At 35.1% G+C, this 22213-nt stretch overlaps 1 protein-coding gene across 3 annotated transcripts in view; it reads left to right on the top strand.

The window, feature by feature from the left end:
- The window catches only part of RNF17 (ring finger protein 17), a 116594-nt gene that overhangs the window by 59360 nt on the left and 35021 nt on the right, over window positions 1–22213 (top strand). For all 3 annotated transcript variants that reach the window (XM_035716124.2, XM_049101106.1, XM_035716118.2), the window contains exons 19-25: window positions 355–475; window positions 8381–8608; window positions 9287–9437; window positions 9592–9710; window positions 18168–18258; window positions 19416–19531; window positions 20663–20934. In XM_035716124.2, the coding sequence (XP_035572017.1) occupies window positions 355–475; window positions 8381–8608; window positions 9287–9437; window positions 9592–9710; window positions 18168–18258; window positions 19416–19531; window positions 20663–20934 (1098 nt within the window). The remainder of the gene's footprint in view (window positions 1–354; window positions 476–8380; window positions 8609–9286; window positions 9438–9591; window positions 9711–18167; window positions 18259–19415; window positions 19532–20662; window positions 20935–22213) is intronic.

Genomic DNA, 22213 nt, shown 5'->3' with positions numbered 1-22213 from the left:
AATTTCATTCTTATGTCCTCTGGAACTTGGTTGAATTGAATAAAATAGTTTAAAAATGCATCAGAACACCTCTCCAATGAATATATGTCAATTTATATGTTTCTGAATTTAAAATCTTTAAATTGTTTTTTGACTTGTTATAGAACAGTACACAATCATCTAAAATGAAAATTTTGTCAATTTGCATATGCTACAGATAACATGGACACTTGTTTTATGTTTGCAAAATGCTACTCTTATCCCTAAAACTACACATCTGCAAAATGAAATTGTTTCTAGTTTTTTTTAATTGCCTCATTTAGTATGTTTTATGTCGTATTTATTTTTCTCCAAACTCCTCTTAATATTTTACAGAAATTCTGGAAGATAATGTGCTCTTAGTTGAGCTTTTTGATTCTCTTGGTGCTCCAGGAATGACTCCTACTAGTGTAAATGACCAGCTTGTCAAAGAGGGCCTAGCATCTTATGAAGTAGGGTAAGTAAGCCTGTAAACCTTTGTTAGTCCATATATAACAGTTTATTTGCAAGAAGGGAAACTGGTATAGCATTCCCTTTAGGATATCTGCTTAGCTTTGGGAGTATTCCCCTGCTCTTGGGTTAGGAAAAATAATTGTAGTCATTAATCTAATGGAAAGTAGAATGCCTTTTCCCTCCCTCCTTAAGGGACCCCCAAAACCAAGATTTGCTCCTAGGGATTGAAGGTACTTCTAAGAAAAGAGGAATGGCATCTTATTTCTAGGTGGAACATCTGCTTTGGCAGCCCTTTGTGCTTTTTTGAGAAGGGAATTAGGTGGAGAAATGGCACAATAGGGTAGTTAGTGGTAGAATTAGCCCACATTCCCATTTGGAGAAATGTAAATTTTTTCCTGGGTTCAAGTGGATACTTTGAATAAAAACAAGAGTTGAGTCATTGTACCTAGTACTCAAGACAGACTAGTGGTTGAAGCAACCCTGAAGCAAAACAGCAGAGTGGTGGTGAGGAGGGGTGGGAGGGTTTGGAGTTAAGACAAAACAATGCTTTCACAATACAGACTTGTGCAGTAAGGGTGTCCCTGGAAGGACCTTCTGATGAATTCCCACATACCCCTCTCAAGAAAGCAAATATTTGATAGCACTCACACATAAGGTCTGTCAGGGTAAGCCAGAGAAGCAGAAACCTGTAGGTACATGCTGAGCATGTGGTCCTGCTGTCCCTCCCTGCCCTAACACTGGAGGAGCTGTAAGCTAGAGAGGGCCTGTCGTTTTCCCAATGTAGGCACTAAGTAAGGGAAGAGAAAGAGATGAGAGGAAACATTTAAATATATTGGACTGAGGGACGCCTGGGTGCTCCTTGGTGAAGTGTCTGACTCCTGATTTCAGCTCAGGTCATGATCTCAGTTGTGAGATTGAACCCCACATCAGACTTCATGCTCCATGCTAGGTATGGAGCCTGCTGAAAATTTTCTCTCTCTCTCCCTTTGCTCTCTGTATCTCTCTCCCTCTGCCCCACCCTGCCTTCTCTTTCTCCCTCTCTTTACAAAAAAACAAAACAAAACAAAAAAATATATATATACGTATGTATATAGAGAGTGTGTGTGTGTGTTGGGGGGGGGAGTTCTTTTTTTAAAAGTCAGGGTTATTGAGGTGAATACAATACAATTCACCTTTTTACATATACAGTCATTTAACCATTATCACAGTCAAATACAGAATATTTCTATCACCACAAAAAGCTCCTTGGGCATCTTTGTAGTTATTTCTCTTCCTCCACACCCAGATCTTGGCAATTACTGATATAATTTGTATTTCTATAATTTTTACTTTTCCACCACTTCTTATAGAGTCGTAGTGTATTTTGCCTTTTGTGTATGGCATGTTTCATTTAGCTTAATGCTTTTGAGATGCATCCATGTTGCACACATCAGTAGTTTTTATTGCTCACTACTGTCCTGTTGTCTGGGTATACCACAATATTATACATTCCCTACTGGTGAAATGTTGTACATTCCCAATGTTAGACACTGGTGAAATCTTACACATCCCTAATTTGAGCTATTTCCAGTTGGAGAGATTTAATGAATAAAGGTGTTGTAAAGGACCTGCATACAAGTCCTTGTATGTAGACATATGTATGTATTTTCTCTTGAGTATATATATATACACCTAGGAGCGATTGCTGCTTGTAAGTGGGTTATTTTTTCTATATTTAATCTAATGCCCCACCTACATTATCGCCTTCATAATTTTGGCACAAATCTGACACCATATAACTTTATCCATTTAATATTTTGATATGTATACCTAAAAGAAAAAGATTTTTTAAATTACATTATTATTTTATTGTTTTTTTAAAAGATTTTATTTATTTATTCGTGAGAGACAGAGAGGCAGAAACAGATAGAGGGAGAAGCAGGCTTCATGCAGGGAGCCTGACATGGGACTCGATCCCAGATCTCCAGGATCACGCCCTGGGCTGAAGGCGGCGCTAAACCGCTAAGCCACCTGGGCTGCCCAGAAAAAAAATTTTTTAAGAAAAGACATGTTTTTTTTAACTTTATAAGAAACTGCCACATGTTTTCTAAATTGGCTGTATCATTTTGGGTTTCCACTAGCAATTTTGAGAGTTCTGTTTGTTCTGTAGCCTTGCCAGCACTTGATTTAATCATTTTGTGTTTACATCGGCCCTTCTAAAAGAAATATAGTGGTTTTTCATAGTGGTTTGATTTTAATGACACTAAGGATCTTTTCATATGCTTATTTGCCATCGATGTCTCTTCTTTGATGAGGTTTCTTTTCAAATGTTTTATGTTTTTGTAAAATCATGTTGCTTATTCTTGAAATGTGAAAGTTCTTTAATACATATTCCAGATACAAATTCTTCATCAGATCTTTTTGCTTTGCAAATATTTTTTTCCAATCTGTGGCTTCTTAACAGTGTCTTTCAAAGAGAAGTTTCTGGCTTTGAAGTCAACTTTGGCAATTTTTCTTTTCATAATTCAGGCACTTCGCACTGTAAGATCTCTTTACCCAACTCAAGGTCATAAAGATTTTCTCGTATGTATTCTTCCAAAGTTTTATAGTTTTAGATTTCATATGTAAGTCTGTCATCCTTTTTATTTTGTTAAATAAACTTTATTTTTTGGAACAGTTTTAGGTTCTCAACACTGAGCAGAAAGCACAGGGATTTCTCACCTCCTGGCTCCCCCAATGGGCACAATCTCCCCACAGCCCCAAAATGGTACATTTATTAATATCACTGAAACTACATTCACATATCATAATCCAAAATCTGTAATTTACTCACTGTACATTCTGTGGACTTTGACTAAATGTATGATGACATGATCCCCCATTATAACATCAGAGTATTTTCACTGTCCTAAAAATCCCTTGTGTTTTGTCTTTTCATCCTTCCCTCCCCTCTAATTCCCCTCTAATTCCTGAGAGCCACTGATTTTTTTTTCTGCCTCTATCATTTTGCCTTTTCCAGAACATCATATAATTGGAGTCATATAGTATAAAGCCTCAGATTGGCTTATTATTTCACTTAGTAGTAGGCATTCAAATTTCCCCCTATCTTTTCATGGTTTTGATAACTCATTTCTTTCTAGCACTGCATAATAATCCATTGTCTGGATGTACCACAGTTTGTTTATCCATTCACCTACTAAAGGACATCTTGGTTGCTAACAGATTTTGGTAATTTTGAATACAGCTGCTATAAACATCCATGTGCAGGTTTTTATGTAGACAGAATCTTTCCATCAATACCAAGGAATGTGATTGCTGGGTTGTGTGGTACAATGTATCTAGTTGTGTAAGAAACTGCCAAACTGTCTTCCAAAGCAGTTGTACCATTTTGCATTCACACAAGCAATGAGTGAGTATTCCTGTTGCCTCAAATCCTCACCAGCACAGCATTTTAGATTTTGGTTATTCGATTATATGTGTAGTGATAGTATTTCATTTTTGTTTTAATTTGTGTTTCCATGATGACATATGATGTGGAGCATCTTTTTACACGCTTATTTGCTATCTTTATATCTTCTTTGGTGAGGTTCCTCTCAATGTTTTGGAGCCATTTTTTAAGTGAGTAACTTTCTTATTGAATTTTAAGTGTTCTTTGTATATTTTGGATAATAGTACTTTATGATGTATATCTTTTGCAGATATTTTCTCCAAGTATGTGGTTTTCTTTTCATCCTCTTGATAGTGTCTTTCAAAGAGTAGATATTTTTAATTTCAGTGAAATTCAACTTCTCAGCTCATTCTTTTATGAGTCGTGGAATAAAGCTATTTTTAAACTTTAAATTTTTCCCCTTTGTTTTAAGCAGCTTTAGGGAATAAGGCATTTATTAGATGAATAATCCAAGAAAACATCATAGGATCAGAGGAAAACAGCAAGCCCCCATCACCTCACTTTGTTATGCCATTGTTATAGGGGAGCACTAAAGCTAAAACAAAACTCTCTTCCACAGTAAGCAAAATAAATTTTGGAAAGAAGAGTTCTTTGTGACAGTGTAGCAACTTTCCTGGAGGAGTAGCATTCTATAAAATACATAAGGAGCTCTCTAGCTTTTAAAATAAAATTTCCGTGCCTTTTGCACCTCTCCATATATATTCATTCTCCTTACATGTATTCAAATATTGAGAATTTTCTAGTTACAAATTATACATTTAGTTACTAAATTGACTAAAAGATAGTAGTAATGACATTCACTGACTTGAGAAGCTTCCCATTCCTACAGTTTGTTTTAATTAAAATCATGAAATATTTTGCCTCTCATTTATCCAAACTGTTTTTTTAAAAAATCAAAGTCATACAGTTTTAACTAAGTTTTTTTTTTCCAGTGCACATTAATTTAATAAGCCACCAGATTTGAGCATATAATCAATTATGGATGTTTAGTTTTTGTAACCAAAAAAGTATTAAATACATGTATATGTATTGTTTCTCTGGAAAGAATCATAAAATTCAAATTTTTAAATTTTAGACCTTATATATAATACATTCTCAAAAATTAATATTTATCTTTTAAAAGCCTATTAATGTACCAGTGTATACACACACCAAAATGACTGTTAAAAAAAAAGAAAAAAATAACATGTATTGGTGAGAATATAGAGAAATTTGACCCTTGCACATTATTGGGAATATAAATGGTGAAGCAAGTGTGGAAAACAACTTTGAAGATTCCTCAAAAACTTAAATATAGAATTACCACATTACCTAGAAATTCCATTCCTGGATATATATACCCAAAAGAATTGAAAACAGGTATTCAAACAAACACATGTACATATATATTCATAGTAGCCAGAAGGTGGAACCACCCTGTATGTCTATCAGCAGTTAGATAAACAAATTGTGGTAGATAGCCATACAATGGAATATTATCCAGCCTTTAAAAAGGAATTAGGGCAGCGGTTTAGCTCCGCCTGCAGCCCAGGGCGTGATCCTGAGACCCGGGATCAAGTCACACATCGGGCTCCCTGCATGGAGCCTGCTTCTCCCTCTGCTTGTGTCTCTGCCTCTCTCTCTCTCTATATATATATATCTCATGAATAAATAAAATCTTAAAAAAAATAAAAATAAAAAGGAATTAAATTTTGGGGTAGCTCAGTAAGTTAAGCATCCTATTCTTGATTTTGACTCAGCTCATGATCTCAGGATTGTGCGATTGAGCCCTGCATTGGACTCCATACTGAGTGTGGAACCTGTGTAAGATTCTTTCTCTCCTTGTCCTTTTGCCCCTCGCCCCTAAATGAATGAATGAATGAAATTTTAATTAATTAAATTTTGATATGTTATAATATTGATACACCTGGAAAATTTTATGCTAAGTGAAATAAGCCAAATACAAAAGGTCATACTGTATGATTCCCTTTATATGAAATATCCAAAATAGTTAAATCCATGGAGACAGAATATAGAGTGGTGGTCAACAGGAGTTGAGGGGAGAGGATTATGGGTAGCAACTGCTTTAGGGAGATTTTGTTTTGGAGTGATAGAAATGTTTTGGAACTAGAGGTGTAATGGTTGTGCAACATTGTGAATGTACTAAATGCTACTAGATTGCTCACTTCAAAATACTTTTATGTGAATTTCATCTCACTTTTTAAAATGTTTTTAAGTCTATTAGCTATAGATTCCGTTCAAACTAGGGACACCTGGGTGGCTCAGCAGTTGAGCGTCTGTCTGCCTTTGACACAGGGCATGATCATGGGTCTAGGGATCGAGTCCTGCATCGGGCTTCCTGCATGGACCCTGCTTCTCTGCCTATGTCTCTGCCTCTCTGTGCGTCTCTCATGAATAAATAAATAAAATCTTTAAAAAAAAAAAAAAAGTTCAACTCAAGCTATGTGAAAATTCCAGCAGACCTTTTTTAGAAATTGACAAGATTTCAAATTTTGTATGTAAATGCAAAATGCATAAAATAAACAATTTTGAAAAAAAGTTGAAGGACTTCCACTTGCCAGTTTCAGAATTTAATATAAAGAAAGCTACGACTACCAAGACAGTGTGATACCAACATAGACATCTATAGATGAATGAATAGAATTGACTGTTGGGAAATAAATCCTTAATTTATAATTAATTGACTTTTTAAACAAAGGCACAAAGGCAATTCATTAGAAAAAAGATAAGTGTTTTCAACAAATGATGCTATGGCAATTGGATATCCAGCAGCAAAAACAGATGAACATAGCCCTTATCTCACACCATGCACAAAGTTCACTCAAAATGAATTATACTCTTAACAGCTAAAACAAAACTTCTAGGAGGAAATCTTTAGGAATGTAAATTGGGTAAAGATTTCTTAGTTATGACACCAGAAGCACAATTCATCAAAATTCAAAACTAGTGTACTTTGAAAGACAGTATTAAGGGAAAGACAGTGACAAAGTGAGAGAAAATATTTGCCAAACATGGCCCATAAAGGACTTAAGAACCTCCTACAACTTTAGAAGACAAATAATTCAACCCTCTAATAAATGGGCACAAAATATAAGCAGATATTTACCAAAGACGGTATGTAATTGGCTATTAAGTACATGAAAAGATGTATAACAATTTTAATCATTAGGGAAATGCAAATTAAAACCACCATAAGATATCCTTTCTCCCCCACTAGAGTAGCTATTACTTATAAGACAATTATAGATGTTGGTGAAGATGTGTAGTAACCCTCAGAACTGTCAGGGATGTAAAAGGTATATATAGGGATGTATAGCTTCTTTGGAAAATGGTTTACAAGTTTCTCCAAAAGCTATACATAAAATTACCACACAACCCACCAATTCCACTCCTCGGTACCTATCCAGGAGAAATGACAACATATGTTTATATACAAATGTATAAGCAAATGTTCATAGCAGCATCATTCCGAATAGCCAAATACTGGAAATTATGTAAATATCCATGGAGTGGTGAATAGACAAAATACTATATATTCATATAATGGAATACTATTTGGCCATTAAAAGGAATAAACTACCGACGCATCTACATCATAGATAAACTTCAAATTTTAAGCTAAGTAAAAGAAGTCAGATACAAGAGATTGTATATTGTATGATTCCATCTATATGGTATGCCCAGAAAAGACAAGTTTATACACATAAAAAGTTTATTAGGTGATGCCTTGGCCTAGGGGTTAGAGATTTCACTGTAAATGGAAATGAAGGATCTTTCTGGAGAGGTGAGAATCTTGTAAAACTACATATAATGATGGTTACACCATTTGATAAAGTTAACTAAAAATCGTTGAACCATACAATTTAAATGGGTGAACTTTTTTTTTGCGTGGAAAATATACCTCAGTGAAGTTTTTAAAAGCCCATTAGCGAGTTTTCTCTTTCTGTTATTTGGTTGTATAAACAGATGTTTATATGCTTGTTACATTGTAGCAAATGCTATACCTAGTGATGAATAAGGGTGGTTTGTGCCCTCAAGGAGCTGAGTATGTAGTAGGAAGGTGAGATGGTCAAGCTTACCATTTCAGTGTGATAGGGACTCTGCTAAGGGTAGTTACACTATTGCGGGATTTCTAGAGGGTTTACCACTGGAGATTTTACCTAAACTGAATTCTGTAGTACAACTGGGAGTAAAAGTCTATACATGAGTTCATCAGCAAACTTTGCATTTTTAAACTGTTTTGAAAATAGAAGTTTGGTTTTTAGGTTGTGTGTGTGTGTGTGTGTGTGTACTTTGGTAGTGTTTAACCCTTTTTAAAATTTTGTTTGTTTAACCCTTTTTTAAAGAAAGAAACTAAAACTATTAATATCAAAACTGGGAAACTGAATCGTAGCTAAAATTTGTTCATCTCTAGATCTAAGTAAATACAAATATTTGCAAACTACTCTGTTTTGCTAATGGGTTTGTTTTTTATTTTTTTAGATATACCGTCAAGGATAATTCCAGAAAGCATATTGAAGTATGGGATCCTTCTCCAGAAGAAATTATTTCAAATGAAGTAAACAGCTTAAATCCTGTGTCTGTAAAATCTCTACCCAATGAGAATCTCCAATCACTTTATAATAAGGAACTGCCTGTACATATCTGTAATGTGATATCTCCTGAGAAGATTTATGTTCAGTGGTTATTAACAGAAAACTTACTTAATAGGTATAACATATAAGGAAACTATGTGTATTACCCATGGGCTCTTTTCTATATTTTGTTTCAAAGATCTAAAAATTATAATGTAGAATTTTAAAAGTAAAATTATTTTAGCTAAACAGTCATTTAAAAACTAGTTAAAAGTATACATAGTATCTTTACTGGTTATTTTTTCACTGTATTGGAATTAGTCATTCGACAAATACTTATTGAGCACCTATTATTTGACAACCAGTACTCTAGGTCTTGGGGATATAGTGGTAAAAACATTTCAAGTCTTTGCTATCATGAAGCTTAAGTTCTAGTAGAGGGAAGGACAATGGACAAATAAAAAATATATATTACATATATACTGTAGATGATGACAAAGACAATAGAGAACAAGCAGTTGAGGAGGAAGTCAATTTGGATAATCAGGGAAGACCTCAAGAAGACAGTGACATTTGAAATAAATCCTGATGGAAGGGAGGGAATAAGCCATGAGGATATCTGGAGGAAGATCATCTCACATAGAGGGAAGAGCTAGTTAAAGACCTTGCGGTGGAAATATACTTGGGTATTCAAGCAAGAACAGGGTACCCAGTTTGGCTGGAGTAGAATGGGTAAGGAGGGACAGTAGAAAATAACTTGGTCAGAGAATTATATAAGAAAAAATTTGAAACTTAATTTTTTTTCTTTATATAGTTTAGAAGAGAAGATGGTAGCTGCATATGAAAACTCAAAATGGGAACCTATTAAATGGGAAAATGATATGCACTGTGCTGTTAAGATCCCAGATAAAAATCAGTGGCGAAGAGGCCAGATCATCAGAATGGTTACAGACACATTGGTAGAGGTAAATGAAGAGTTAAAAATAGTAATCATGAAGGTGAATGCATTCAGTGTTTTTATCCTAAATTTTTTAAATTGAATTTTGATTATGCTATTCAGTTTGCAAAATATATTTTGAATATTGTTTTTCCACAGACTCAAAGTTCTTGCTTTCATAGGTCTTACTGTATGACGTGGGTGTTGAACTAGTCGTGAATATTACATGTTTACGAGAACTTCAAGAAAACTTAAGGACAATAGGAAGATTATCTTTGGAATGCGCTCTTGTTGATATAAGGTAGTTACTTGCTGAATAAATTTTCTCACTGTTGAATAATTATAAATCTTTCTTTTTGGATGGGTTCTTGTCAATTTTCATTTTGCTAACATCCTGAAGTTTCATAAATCTAGTTAATTTTGAGGTCTTAAGAGAGAAAGATAAAAGTTCAGAAGCACATAAATTTTAGTGGTACTAAAGAATAGAGATAAGTCAGTGTGATTGGTATTTAGGTAGAATTCAAAGTGTTAAATATTAAAAAAAACTTGAAGGACATAGGCAGAAAGAAATAATATGTATTTCACAAGCGTAGCATTGCATGGAAAGCTAAAAATGCATAAATTACCAAAAAAGTGAATTAGGATTCTGGGAAAGTGGCATGAAATAGTTTTTGAGGGATCCCTGGGTGGCACAGCGGTTTAGCGCCTGCCTTTGGCCCAGGGCGCGATCCTGGAGACCCGGGATCGAATCCCACATCGGGCTCCCGGTGCATGGAGCCTGCTTCTCCCTCTGCCTATGTCTCTGCCTCTGTGTGTGTGTGTGTGTGTGTGTGTGTGTGTGTGTGTGTGTGTGTGTGAGAGAGAGAGAGAGACTATCATAAATAAATAAAAATTTAAAAAAATAAATAGTTTTTGAGTCTAGTAGAATTCTACCATAAACACAGAGCAACTTCGATAGCAAAACTAAAGACTGCACAATTTCTACAACAGAAGTAGACAAGTAGGCGGTTTCCCTCTAAGCTTCCAGATACACAGGTGTGGCAAACCATGCCCTAATGGATCCTTATGGTTATCAGCATTTGTATGGAATGAAAGCTGACTGGGAATGATATTGCACTGGAGCATGCAAGCCAATCTGAGAACAGCAACTAAGACTGAGAAGGGAGTAATGCAAGATGCTTTTCATAGTTAGATGCTAAAATCTAAAATGTGCCACAGTTTCATGGTACTGGAGCCTTAGCCATAAAACTTTTGGAAGTAAAATGATACTCTCTCTTCCATGACCTCATACTGAGTAGAAACTGTTGGGAATAGAGCCTAATTTGAGCGAGACAGACAACGGGGCAAACGAAAGAAAAGATGCAGACAAAAGTAGGAGAGAGGAGCAGGATCTCAGAATATGAGGCCATATTATCTGTCATTTTGGGAAAACACCACCAGAGAATTCTAGAGCCATGAAGCTAAGAAAGCAATTGTGATTCACTTCTTCCTTCTAAAAGCATAGGAAATTTTATTACACTTAAAGCATGAGCAAAAGAAAGAATTATAGTCAAATTCTATACAAACTGCTATGAGAAAAAAAAATTAAGAGCCAAATATATCCCTAAAGGTAATGGATACCCACCAAAAAGGCATGCTAACAAAACAATAAAACTGTAAATCTCAAAATGAACTAAAAATTTAGAAAATGATACTGAAGAACAACATAAAATTATAAAAACTCAGAAATAAGATTGATTATAGAAAAAGGAATATTTGAAATGAGAAATGACAACATTCAAGAATAGAAATAAAATCATATCAGAAATAGAGTAAACTAGAAAAAACACAAAAGCAAATACACAATAGATATTGCCTTAAGAGAAATGGAAAGGCAAAAAGGATGGTTTTAAAATTTAAAAAGAACAAAAATCTAAAAGATTTAAAAGATCCCTAAAATCAAAAAAAGGTCAACATATGTGTACTAGGAATCTCAAGAAAATTAAATAGAACAAAACAAATACTAAAAACTACAATTCAAGAAAGTGTTCCTAAAATAAAAGATGATTTAAAACTATATATTGAAGGGGCACATTGCATATCTTGAAAATTAATTCAGCAATGCTGACACTCAGATTATCTAATAAAATTATTAATTTATAAGAGAAAGAAGATCACACTGTCATCACCAGCACTTAATGCCAGATGGCAATGAAGTAACATTTTTAAAATACTCAAAGAGAGACGCCTAGGTGTCTCAGCAGTTGAGCGCCTACCTTCAGCCCAGGGCATGATCCTGGAGTCCTGGGATTGAGTCCCACGTTGGGCTCCCAGCATGTTTCTCTCTCTGCCTATGTCTCTGCCTCTGTGTGTGTGTGTGTGTGTGTGTATCTTTCATGAATAAATAAATTAAAATCTTTAAATAAAAATAAAATACTCGAAAATGGCAAGGTATGGGTTTTATATCCCCTCACACTGACCTTCTGTATAAAGACTACAGACAGAGTAGGAACCACTCCTGAGAAATCTGTAAAAGAACAAGCTTTAGTAAATCAACAGTGAGAGGATTTGATGTAAGAACTGGTGGTGAGTGTTACATTTATTTTACCTAAAGAACAAAGATAAAAAGATCATTGTAAGGAAGCAGTATGGTTTGGAAGGTAGATATGGCACAATTTTTAAAAATGTACCAAGAGGGATCCCTGGGTGGCCCAGCGGTTTGGCGCCTGCCTTTGGCCCAGGGCGTGATCCTGGAAGCCTGGGATCGAATCCCACATCGGGCTCCCGGTGCATGGAGCCTGCTTCTCCCTCTGCCTATGTCTCTGCCTCTCTCTCTCTCACTGTGTGCCTATCATAAATAAATAAAAATTTTAAAATGTACCAAGAAAGGAAAGTATGAAAAGAGGAATAAGCCTGCCTTTTGCCTTATTGTTATTAGCTAGGAGTAAGTACTTCCAGTAAGATACTGGGGAGAAGAGGCTGCTAACAATATTGATTTTAACATGGAAACTATGTTAATATTTTATATGAACAAATTAGTAAGGCTAGTGAGGAAAATGAAATTATAGTCTCTCAGAGATACTTCTTCAAATGACCCTTTTTTTTTTTTTTTTTCAAATGGAGGGAGAGAGATGAGACGGAGGGTGGGAGTGGGGGGGCAGAGGGAAAGAGAAAATCTCAAGCAGGCTCCATGCCCAGTGCAGAGCTTGACTCAGCCAGATCTCACAACCCTGAGATCATGACCTCAGCTGAAATCAAGAGTCAGATGCTTAATTGACTGAGCCACCGAGGCACCCCTACTTCAAATAAGTTTAAAACATAATAAGTTAAAAAAAAAACAAAAAACAAAAAAACATAATAAGTTGGATGTAAATCCTTACCAGAATATATCCTAAGGACAAAAAAATATGTGCCCCTCAAAAAAAATTTTTTTTCCATTAATCCCAAAGTTTGTTGTAATGTTACTGAAACTACTGTGTGTGTATTGCAGGATAAGTCAAAATAATAATTTTGTGTGTAACATTGAGACCTGGTATGGTTGATCCATGATAAAGATAGTAAGATTAATTTACCTTGTACTCTTGATTTGGAATCCGAATTATCACTAGAAGTTCATGGGTATTTTAATTGTAAAAAATACATGTCTTTTAGTCTTATAACAAATTGTGGTTTCCAAATACCATTTCCCAATAAAAGAGATTAGAGCTCTTTGGGAAAATGATTCTAGATCTTGGACAGGAAATGTACAGTATGAACCTAGAATATCTTGTCATAGCAAAAAACAAGAACACTATAAAAAACTGAGGTTATGGGCAGCCTGGGTGGCTCAGCGGTTTAGTGCTGCCTTCACCCCAGCGCCTGATCCTGGAGACCTGGGATCGAATCCCGCATCGGGCTCCCTGCATGGAGCCTGCTTCTCCCTCTGCCTGTGTCTCTGCCTCTCTTGCTCGCGCTCTCTCTGTATCTCTCATGGATAAAATTAAAAAAAAAAAACTGAGGTTATGACAAAAAGACTCCATAGCCAATCTGAATAAACTTCCACTGACCAAATATGGGACAACTTTAGCATCAGTAGGATAATTGTAATAAAGCATTTGGTATATTTAAATCCCTAAATTCATAACGCAATTTAAAAAATCTTATTGGTCACCTTCATAGGATTCTAGGGAACTACCTCATTATTCTGAAACTGGTCTACATAAGGAAAATGAAAATTTGTCTTTTCCTATATTATCTGTATCTCAGGATAATCAAATAGTTGATAAGGGGAAGTTGTTCTTTGTAAGTATTCCAGCTTACAAAGGAAGAGTTATATCATTAGAATTTTACCGTTTTACAACCTTAATAAACTAATGAGTCTAGACAGTGATTGTCCATGGCTGCTAACACCACAAAAAGAGAATTGGGCATTATTTGCTTCCTGATAGAGGTACACAAACAAAGCATAGGAGTAGTATTGCTGAAAAAGAAAAATAGAAACCTGAATCTGATCAATACTGCAGACCTATCTATGAATCTAAAGGAAATTCAAGGATCAGAGGAACATATTAAACACCATGGAAATGCTATCAGTTAAACCCAGTCATGGAACCTGTAGAATGAATGACTCAGTTTCTTTATTTGTGTAATATTTTATTTATTTATTCATGAGAGAGAATGGCAGAGACATATGCAGAAGGAGAAGCAGGCTCCCTATAAGGACCCCAGTGTGGGACTCAATCCAGGGATTCTGGGATCACACCCTGAGCCAAAGGCAGATGCTCAACTGCTGAGACACCCAGGCATCCCATACTCAGTTTCTTTAACAAAAAATCATTAAGGGAAAGAATTCAAATTAATGGTTTGAAACATCTGAAAATGTGAACACCATTTAAATTATTGATATTAAGGAATTTTTTTAGGTAGATTAATGGTACTGTGGTTCTGTTTGTTTAAAAGGACTTATTGAAGTGTTATTGGTGTACAATATTAAATTCATTTCAGGTATGCCATATAGTGATTCAATATTTATATACATTATAAAATCACCACAATAAGTCTACTTACCATTTCTTACCATACAAAGTTGTTACAGCCTCTGTCTTACTTATTTTTATAACTGTAAAATTGTTCCTCTTAATCTCCTTCACCTATTTCATACATTTCCCCACATCTCTCACCTCTGGCAGCCACCAGTTTGCTCTGTGTATCTATGAGTCTGTATATATTCATTTTTATTTTTTAGAGTCCATATATAAGTGGAATCATATGGGATTTGTCTTTCACTGTCTGACTTATTTCACTGAGCATAATACCCTCTAGGTCTGCCCATGTTGTTGCAGATTCTTTTTTATGGCTGAGTAATTTTCCATTGTACGTATACACCTCATTTTTATCCATTTATCAGTCAGTATATCCCTAGGGTATTTCCACATTTTGACTATTATAAACAATGCTGCCATAAACATAGGGGCGCATATATCTTTTTAAATTAGTGTTTTTGGATTCTTTGGGTAACTAATAGTGGAATTACTGTACCATATGGTAATTCTATTTTTAACTTGTTAAGGAACCTCTGTACTGTTGTCCACATTAGCTGTATCAGTTTGCATTCCTACCATCAGTGTGGAAGGTTTCCTTTTTCTCCACATCCTCACCAACACGTTATTTCTTGTGGGGTTTTTTGTATGTTTTTTAGGCTTTTTTTTTTTTTAAGTTCAAATCCTAGTTAGTTAACATACAGTGTAATATTACTTTCAGGTGTACAGTATAGTGATTCAGCACCTGGTGCTCATCACAAGTGCTTGTATTTTTGTAGCCAGTCTGACAGGAGTGAGGCGATATCTCATTGTGATTTTGATTTTCATTTCTCTAATGATTAGTGATGTTGCCCATCTTTTCATGTCTGTTCACCATCTGGATGTTGTCTTTGAAAGTCTCCCTGCATGGAGCCTGCTTCTCCCTCTGCCTGTGTCTCTGCCCCTCTCTCTGTCTCTGTGTCTCTCATAAATAAATAAAAATAAAAATCTTTAAAGAAAAAAAAAGAAATAGCTTGAGGGTATTTTCCTTTCCTTTCCTTAAATGTTTGGTAGAATTCACCTGTGAGGCCATCTGGTCCTGGACTTCTGTTCGTTGGGAATTGTTTTTTTGTTGTTGTTGTTGTTGTTGTTTTAATTATTGCTTCACTTTCATTACTACCAATTGTCTATTCAAATTATCTCTTTCTGATTATGTCTTGGAAGATTTTGTGTTTATGAGAATTATGTGTTCTATCCATTTGTCTCTTTTGTTGATGTATAATTGTTCATAATACATTCTTATGAGACTTAATATGGATATATATTATCCTTGGATTTCTGTTTGAAAAATACAGAAGTGTCAATTTCTTGCTTCTAGGGGACCTTTTTTCATTGGTAAATCCATGGAAATCTAATTCTTCATAACAAGAATTATAGAATTTTATAGACAGTATTAGGAGATACAAACTTCCCATTATAAAATAAAGTCATGAGCTGAAAAGTTGTCAGCATATCATAACAATAATGTTATAATGTATGGTGACAAACTTACCCTGGTGAGCACTGAGTAATGTATGGAATTCTTGAATCAATATATTGTACAATTGAAACTAGTATAACATTGTGTGTTAATTATACATTAATAAAAATAAAAGAATTAAAGAATCTTAGACTTGGAACTCAAAGATATTAGAGGCATCATGACAGTAATTTTTTGTATACCAGCCCTAATAAATGAGCATTCAAGGTCTGCTGGATTCACTGCTGTGGAGCATCTCTCTCAATGGTAGTTGTTTCTTTTTCAGGCAGCTTCAGTCACCAGTATTTCCTTACATGGCATTAAAATTGGTCTCCCCCCAAAAATACCTTGTTCTCATGACCCCTTTCCATTCTAATTGCTGGAGACCTTTTATTTTATGTCCTTGAAGAGCTTATCCATAATCCACCTGTTTGCACAGATCATTTCTCTAATCTTACAGGTGCCTCTCCCACTGTCTGTGATTACCAATAGTGACTGCGAGACCATATTTACAAGTTTGTTCTATAAATTGAAAGAATTTCATGCCCTGGAATGGAAATCTCAGGCTGACATACTATAAAAATCTTATCCTAGTTTTTATTTCTCCCTTGAACAGTTCAGTCAGAACAATTGAACAGTCGGTCCTTTAATTGTATCCAATAATGTAGAGAATGTGTTCCTGTCCACACCTTGGATTATATCTTTTAGACTCTAATGGAATACCATTATTTCAAGAATTTAATAATAGCTAACCTTAACCAATTCTGAACCCTGTATTAATTCCCTTACAGGCATTACTTTAGTCCTCACAATAAATCTTAAAGCTATAGATAAAGTATTATTTATTGATAAGGAAATTGAGTCTTCAAGAGGTTAAGTAATTATCCAGAGTAATACATCCATTAACTTTTGAGCTAGGATTATAAACAAGGTCTGAATTCAGAATCGGAGCTCTAATCACTATGTTTTATCACCCTTTTGAGAAATCTTTGTCTTATTTTAGGAAGATATACCTACCATATAATTTGCTATTTTTAGTGTACACTTTAGTGGTATTAAATACATTCAGAATGTTTTGTAACATTTACCACTATCCATTTCCAGAACTTTTTCATCTTTCGCAACTAAAACATACAGTTTTATGAATACAAACCAAAAATTTTATAAATGTTGTAAATACTTCCAGATGTTTAAAAATTGATGTTTACAAAAGATATAATCTAGTAAAATCTTAATGTTGACACTGATTTTTATCTGAATGCCATCGTAATAAAAACCCATAACTAATTCTAGGAGTCATTGACAATTTGAGCTTCTTAACTCATAAGAACAGTATCTGGGTTTCTTGATAAATAGTATAGCATATACACTAACTCTTACTTGGTCAAACTAAATGCACAGTTGATTTTATTAGTTTACTCATATAAACTAACATGAAAAGATTGTCCAGATTAGTTACTCAGTGGGTCAGCTGCAATGGAACTCCAGATCTAGAAACCATGTCTGGAGAGCCTTCAGAGTTTGCATTATGATACTTGTAATCTCTTTAGTAATATTAGTTCTTATTCTTTGGAGGTAAATGTGATGGTTAGAAGGTCAGGTCACTCAGTTTCAGTTCAAACTAAAATAGATGATGAAGTTGGATATTCTGATTTTCGTTGATCTGTCAGTATTTACTGAGCATTTTTACCATGAATATAGAAAGTAAATTTCCTATAAATTAGGCTTTTATTCATGGGTAGCAATTCATATTAGATTTAAATTCCAGAAAGAAACTTCCAAAAGTGTTTGGGCAGTGGAATCATCATTGCAAAGAAACTGTTCTTTTTAAATTTCCATTAAATAATTGTGAAGTGCCTTCTGTGTGCCAGACACTATCCTAGCCATTAGGGATATGATAATAGACATAATACATAATACATTATCCCTGCTCTCTCAGAGTTTATAGTTTAGTCAGCATGTGTGAATGTTCATGATAGGTAAAAAATACTTAAAATGTACCTTTTTAAGTGTTCTCAAGTATAGTTCAGAACAGTTATACATAAGTTAGCATATGATATGGTCCAGAAGTAGAAGAAAGGAATAAACAAAAGGCTATGAAAACGGGGAAGAAAATTGCGAAAATAACACAAAGTCCTGTTAACACAAAGTTAAATTGATTTCTCACTATGTATGTAGTTTGTTTATATATATATATATGTAGTGAATATATTCACTTTTATGCTTTTGCAATGCTGTTTGTTATTTTTTTTTTTTGTTTTAGACCAACTGGTGGGAGTGACAAGTGGACAGCTACAGCTTGTGACTGTCTTTCATTGTACCTGACTGGAGCTGTAGCAACTATAATCTTACAGGTGTGTAGTGAGGTAAACAATTATAATAGATATATATAAGGAATAGTTCATTCATGTTTTCTATAATTTATTGAGATAATAACAGCAAACTTTTTGGCAGCCCTTTTTTGTCAGGTTATAACACCTATTTGATAATAGATGTCCCATAATGATTGTATGAATTAATCAAAACATTTCTAAAGTATCATTCTTGAATTGATAATTTGCATGTTAAAAAACAGAATGTATGTATGCTATAATGCACTGTGGAAGCCTTTTGCTCTTTACAAATTGGGGAGTTAGGCTTCTGGTTATTAATTGTATATAATAAAATGTGTTTGTAGGAATATGGGTCTGAGAAAAGGGGATATATTTTTTCAGAACACTTAAAAATATTCCCTTTTATTCTAATTTGATACTTTTATTGCATTTACAACTAGAATTTTCTTAAATGAGAAAATTTTTTAGAATTAATTTTTTTCCATGTTACTTTTTGTATGTGTACATTCTCCATTTTCATAATTCCGTTTGAATATAGGTCTTGCAGTTCTTTCCTTTATTTTCACACACACACACACACACACACACACACACACACACATACACTACACACGAGACACACCTGGGAAAATACATTTCAGTTTTGTAATTTACAAAAAGTTTAGGAAAATAGAGAAATTTGTAAGTGATGTTTCCCCAGCCTATTGGCTGAAAAAAAAAGTTTTTGGTCTGCCTCTCCCTACACACACCCACTTTTTTGGTAAATTTCACCTTGACAGTGAGATCTTCCTGACACATTTCACAAACCATCTGTCTGTCCGCCTTGACTCTGTCCCCTGTTATTTTCTGTCTGATAGGGTGAGATATCAAAATAACTTTACTTGGCTGGAGATTTATTTTTCTGGCTTGGATAAATGTGGAAGAAATGCCTATAAGAAGTATGTTGTTGGGCAGCCCAGGTGGCTCGGCGGTTTAGTGCCGCCTTCAGCCCAGAGTGTGATTCTGGAGTCCTAGGATCGAGTCCCACGTCAGGCTCCCTGCGTGGAGCCTGCTTCTCCCTCTGCCTCTCTCTCTCTCTCTCGTTAATAAATAAATAAAATTCTTTAAGAAAAAAAAGTATGTTTATAACAGGTTTCCTTTTAGTGTTTCATATTTACTTTGCTCTTAAATCACTGCAGGAAAACAATACAACATGGCCATTACCTGTGAAAATTTTCTGCAGAGATGAAAAAGGAGAGCGTGTTGATGTTTCTAAATATTTGATTAAAAAGGGTTTGGCTTTGAGAGAAAGGAGGTATAGACTTTTTTAACATTAGTTTGTAATGAAAGTGTCTTATTTGCCTATGTATGTCTTCATATCTGTGCTTTCAAACCTGAATTTCATCTTGTTTGCTCCTAATGATTTCTAAACTAACCTTGAGGAACAAGTTCAGAAATAAATTTATTCAGGATTACTAATTACTTTATTCAGGCTCATTAGCTCTTGCATATTTAAACCCCTACTGACATTTCTGCTTTTATATTTTCCCTTTTGCTTTGCCATTTACACTCTAAACCAAAGGAAAAGAAAATTACATAGTGGTGACCAGATCTGAGCCCTTTGACATCATTTGCTTAATGACAAATCTTTAAGCTTTATGTTGGAAATGTGGTAGACATATACCAAACTGTGTTTATGTGAAACAGAAATTGATAGACGAAAAGTAATTGAATACTATTTACATTTAAAGACCTTTCAGATACTAAGTCTATGGTTTGAGGTGGTGCCACTGGTCAAAGGGGCAAAGGTTTAGGATGTTGTTATAGCCCTAGCTTTCTCTTCTTATTTCTTTCCTTCTAGTTGTAATGTATACTGGAATTGCAAACACATGTTCCAAGTAGCCACTTTGTACCATACATGGCCAGATTTCTTTTTTTATCTTGCATTATTATATCTTACCTTATTTGGACCAGGACCCCAGTCCTGATGGACTTGAAGGAGAATGAGAAATCAGAAATAAAATATGACATGAAGTAGTTAGTGAGGCATGGTGGTATGCTGGCTTAACTGCCTAGGTATTGGCATACAGCTAGGCTCTGTGTAGAGATGCCCTGTATGTGTCTTTTTTTAGGCTCACTGGCTTTAGGTTAAAGCAGTTACTTGATAAATGTTGAAGTGAAAATGCTAGGCAAGTTAAAACAGTTAACATTTGCCACTGTGATATTTTTTACTGCTTTTACAGCACTAAAACTACTAGCTATCTCAAGGCTGAGGACCACGTAGGAACAATCTTAGTTGAAGAATTATGCAGCTATTTCACAAAGGCTTATCTCATTTGAAAGAAAATAGAATAATTTAAAATAATTTTTATTATAACTTAAATTATACTCATTTTATGTAACAAATTTGCTCATGTGTAGATATATTATTTTTTGGATGTTACAGAATTAAAAAATTAAGTAACAGCCAGTCATCATCTGAGAAGTCTCTGGAAATCTCCCTGGAACAAGAAGATTCAATGGTTACTAAGATTAACTTTGACCCTGACAAAAAAGCTGCTGATGTTATCAAGGTGTCTGAATTTCAGCAGAAAATTCCAAAACCAAGAACTACTGGATGCTATAAACCACCAGCTATTCCTAACATGAAAGTATTTGAGGCAATTGTCAGCTGCATTGGTGATGATGGAACTATATTTGTAGTACCGAAATTGTCAGGTAATATCTTTTATGTTATGTAGGACTAATCAGTAAAAGTAGTAGCTAGCAGCTCCAGTTCTCTCTAGTAAGATATAGATTGAAATACCTAGGGCAAGATTTAACCTCATTTTCACAGGTTTGCTGTAAGGTTAAGTGAAATAACTCATGCATAGTGCTTTTCACATTTAGATCATTTATGGAAATGTTGGGAATAGACACTGGGCCAAAATAAGCATGGGGGTGGTTCCCAGTTTGTGAGACCTGGCACTTGCACAGCTTTGGAGGCTTTCTAAGAAAAAAGATACAGAATATATTCATTTAGAATGAGGAAAGATACTATAGTAAATGAGTGGAGATTTGGGGCCTTTCGAGAATACTCACATCCTTCCTGAGATCTCCTAAGTCACCTGTCTCCTTACTACAACCTGGGTGCATCCAGAACACTTGATAACTGATAGTATCTCTAGCACTCATGGGTCTTTAAGCAACTTTAACTCCATAGTAAGTCCACTTATGAGTAGGTGGCTGTGAATTTGTTGAAGTTTGTTGATCTCTTGAATACTATTTTTTAATTCAAAAATAAAATCTGTGCAATTGGCTATTCTAGATGTGAACTGTGTTTGAGACCTCTAGCAGTAGTACTTAATCCAGAAACTCTGCTTGATCTTTATATATAGTCTTTGCTAAAACTGGCTGACTGTTATGTTGTCAAGTGGTGTGCTGGATGTTTTACATTTAGTCCCCTGTATTGGAGGTATTGATAATGGAGGTAAGTTCTCTTATACCAGGTTTGTAGAATAAACCAAAGCTTATGGAACTGAAGGAACAACCAGAATCAACAATGGTAGAACTGATGTGAGAGCTGACCCCACACCTGCCTTCAGTGATATCTGTTATGGGGATATGTATTCACTGTGGTAATGATGATCACAGGCTCCTGAGGTCAAGCCCCATGTTGGGCTGTGCTCAGTAGGGAGCCTGCCACACCCCCTCCTGCTCCCTCTGCTGCTCCCCCTGCTTGTGCACTCGTGCTCACTCGCTCTCTGTTGAATAAATAAAATCTTTAAAAAAATAAATGATGATCCAATTATCAGTAAGTAGCAACATTAGAATTTTAATTTTGGGGATCCCTGGGTGGCACAGCAGTTTGGCGCCTGCCTTTGGCCCAGAGCGCGATCCTGGAGACCTAGGATCGAATCCCACATCAGGCTCCCAGTGCATGGAGCCTGCTTCTCCCTCTGCCTATGTCTCTGCCCCTCTCTCTCTCTCTCTCTCTCTCTCTCTGTGACTATCATAA

The sequence above is a fragment of the Canis lupus genome, chromosome 25 (assembly GCF_003254725.2).
Source record: "Canis lupus dingo isolate Sandy chromosome 25, ASM325472v2, whole genome shotgun sequence".
Taxonomy (NCBI): domain Eukaryota; kingdom Metazoa; phylum Chordata; class Mammalia; order Carnivora; family Canidae; genus Canis; species Canis lupus.
The sequence above is the reverse complement of the archived record's forward strand: the minus strand, read 5'-3'. Positions and strand labels throughout refer to the sequence as shown.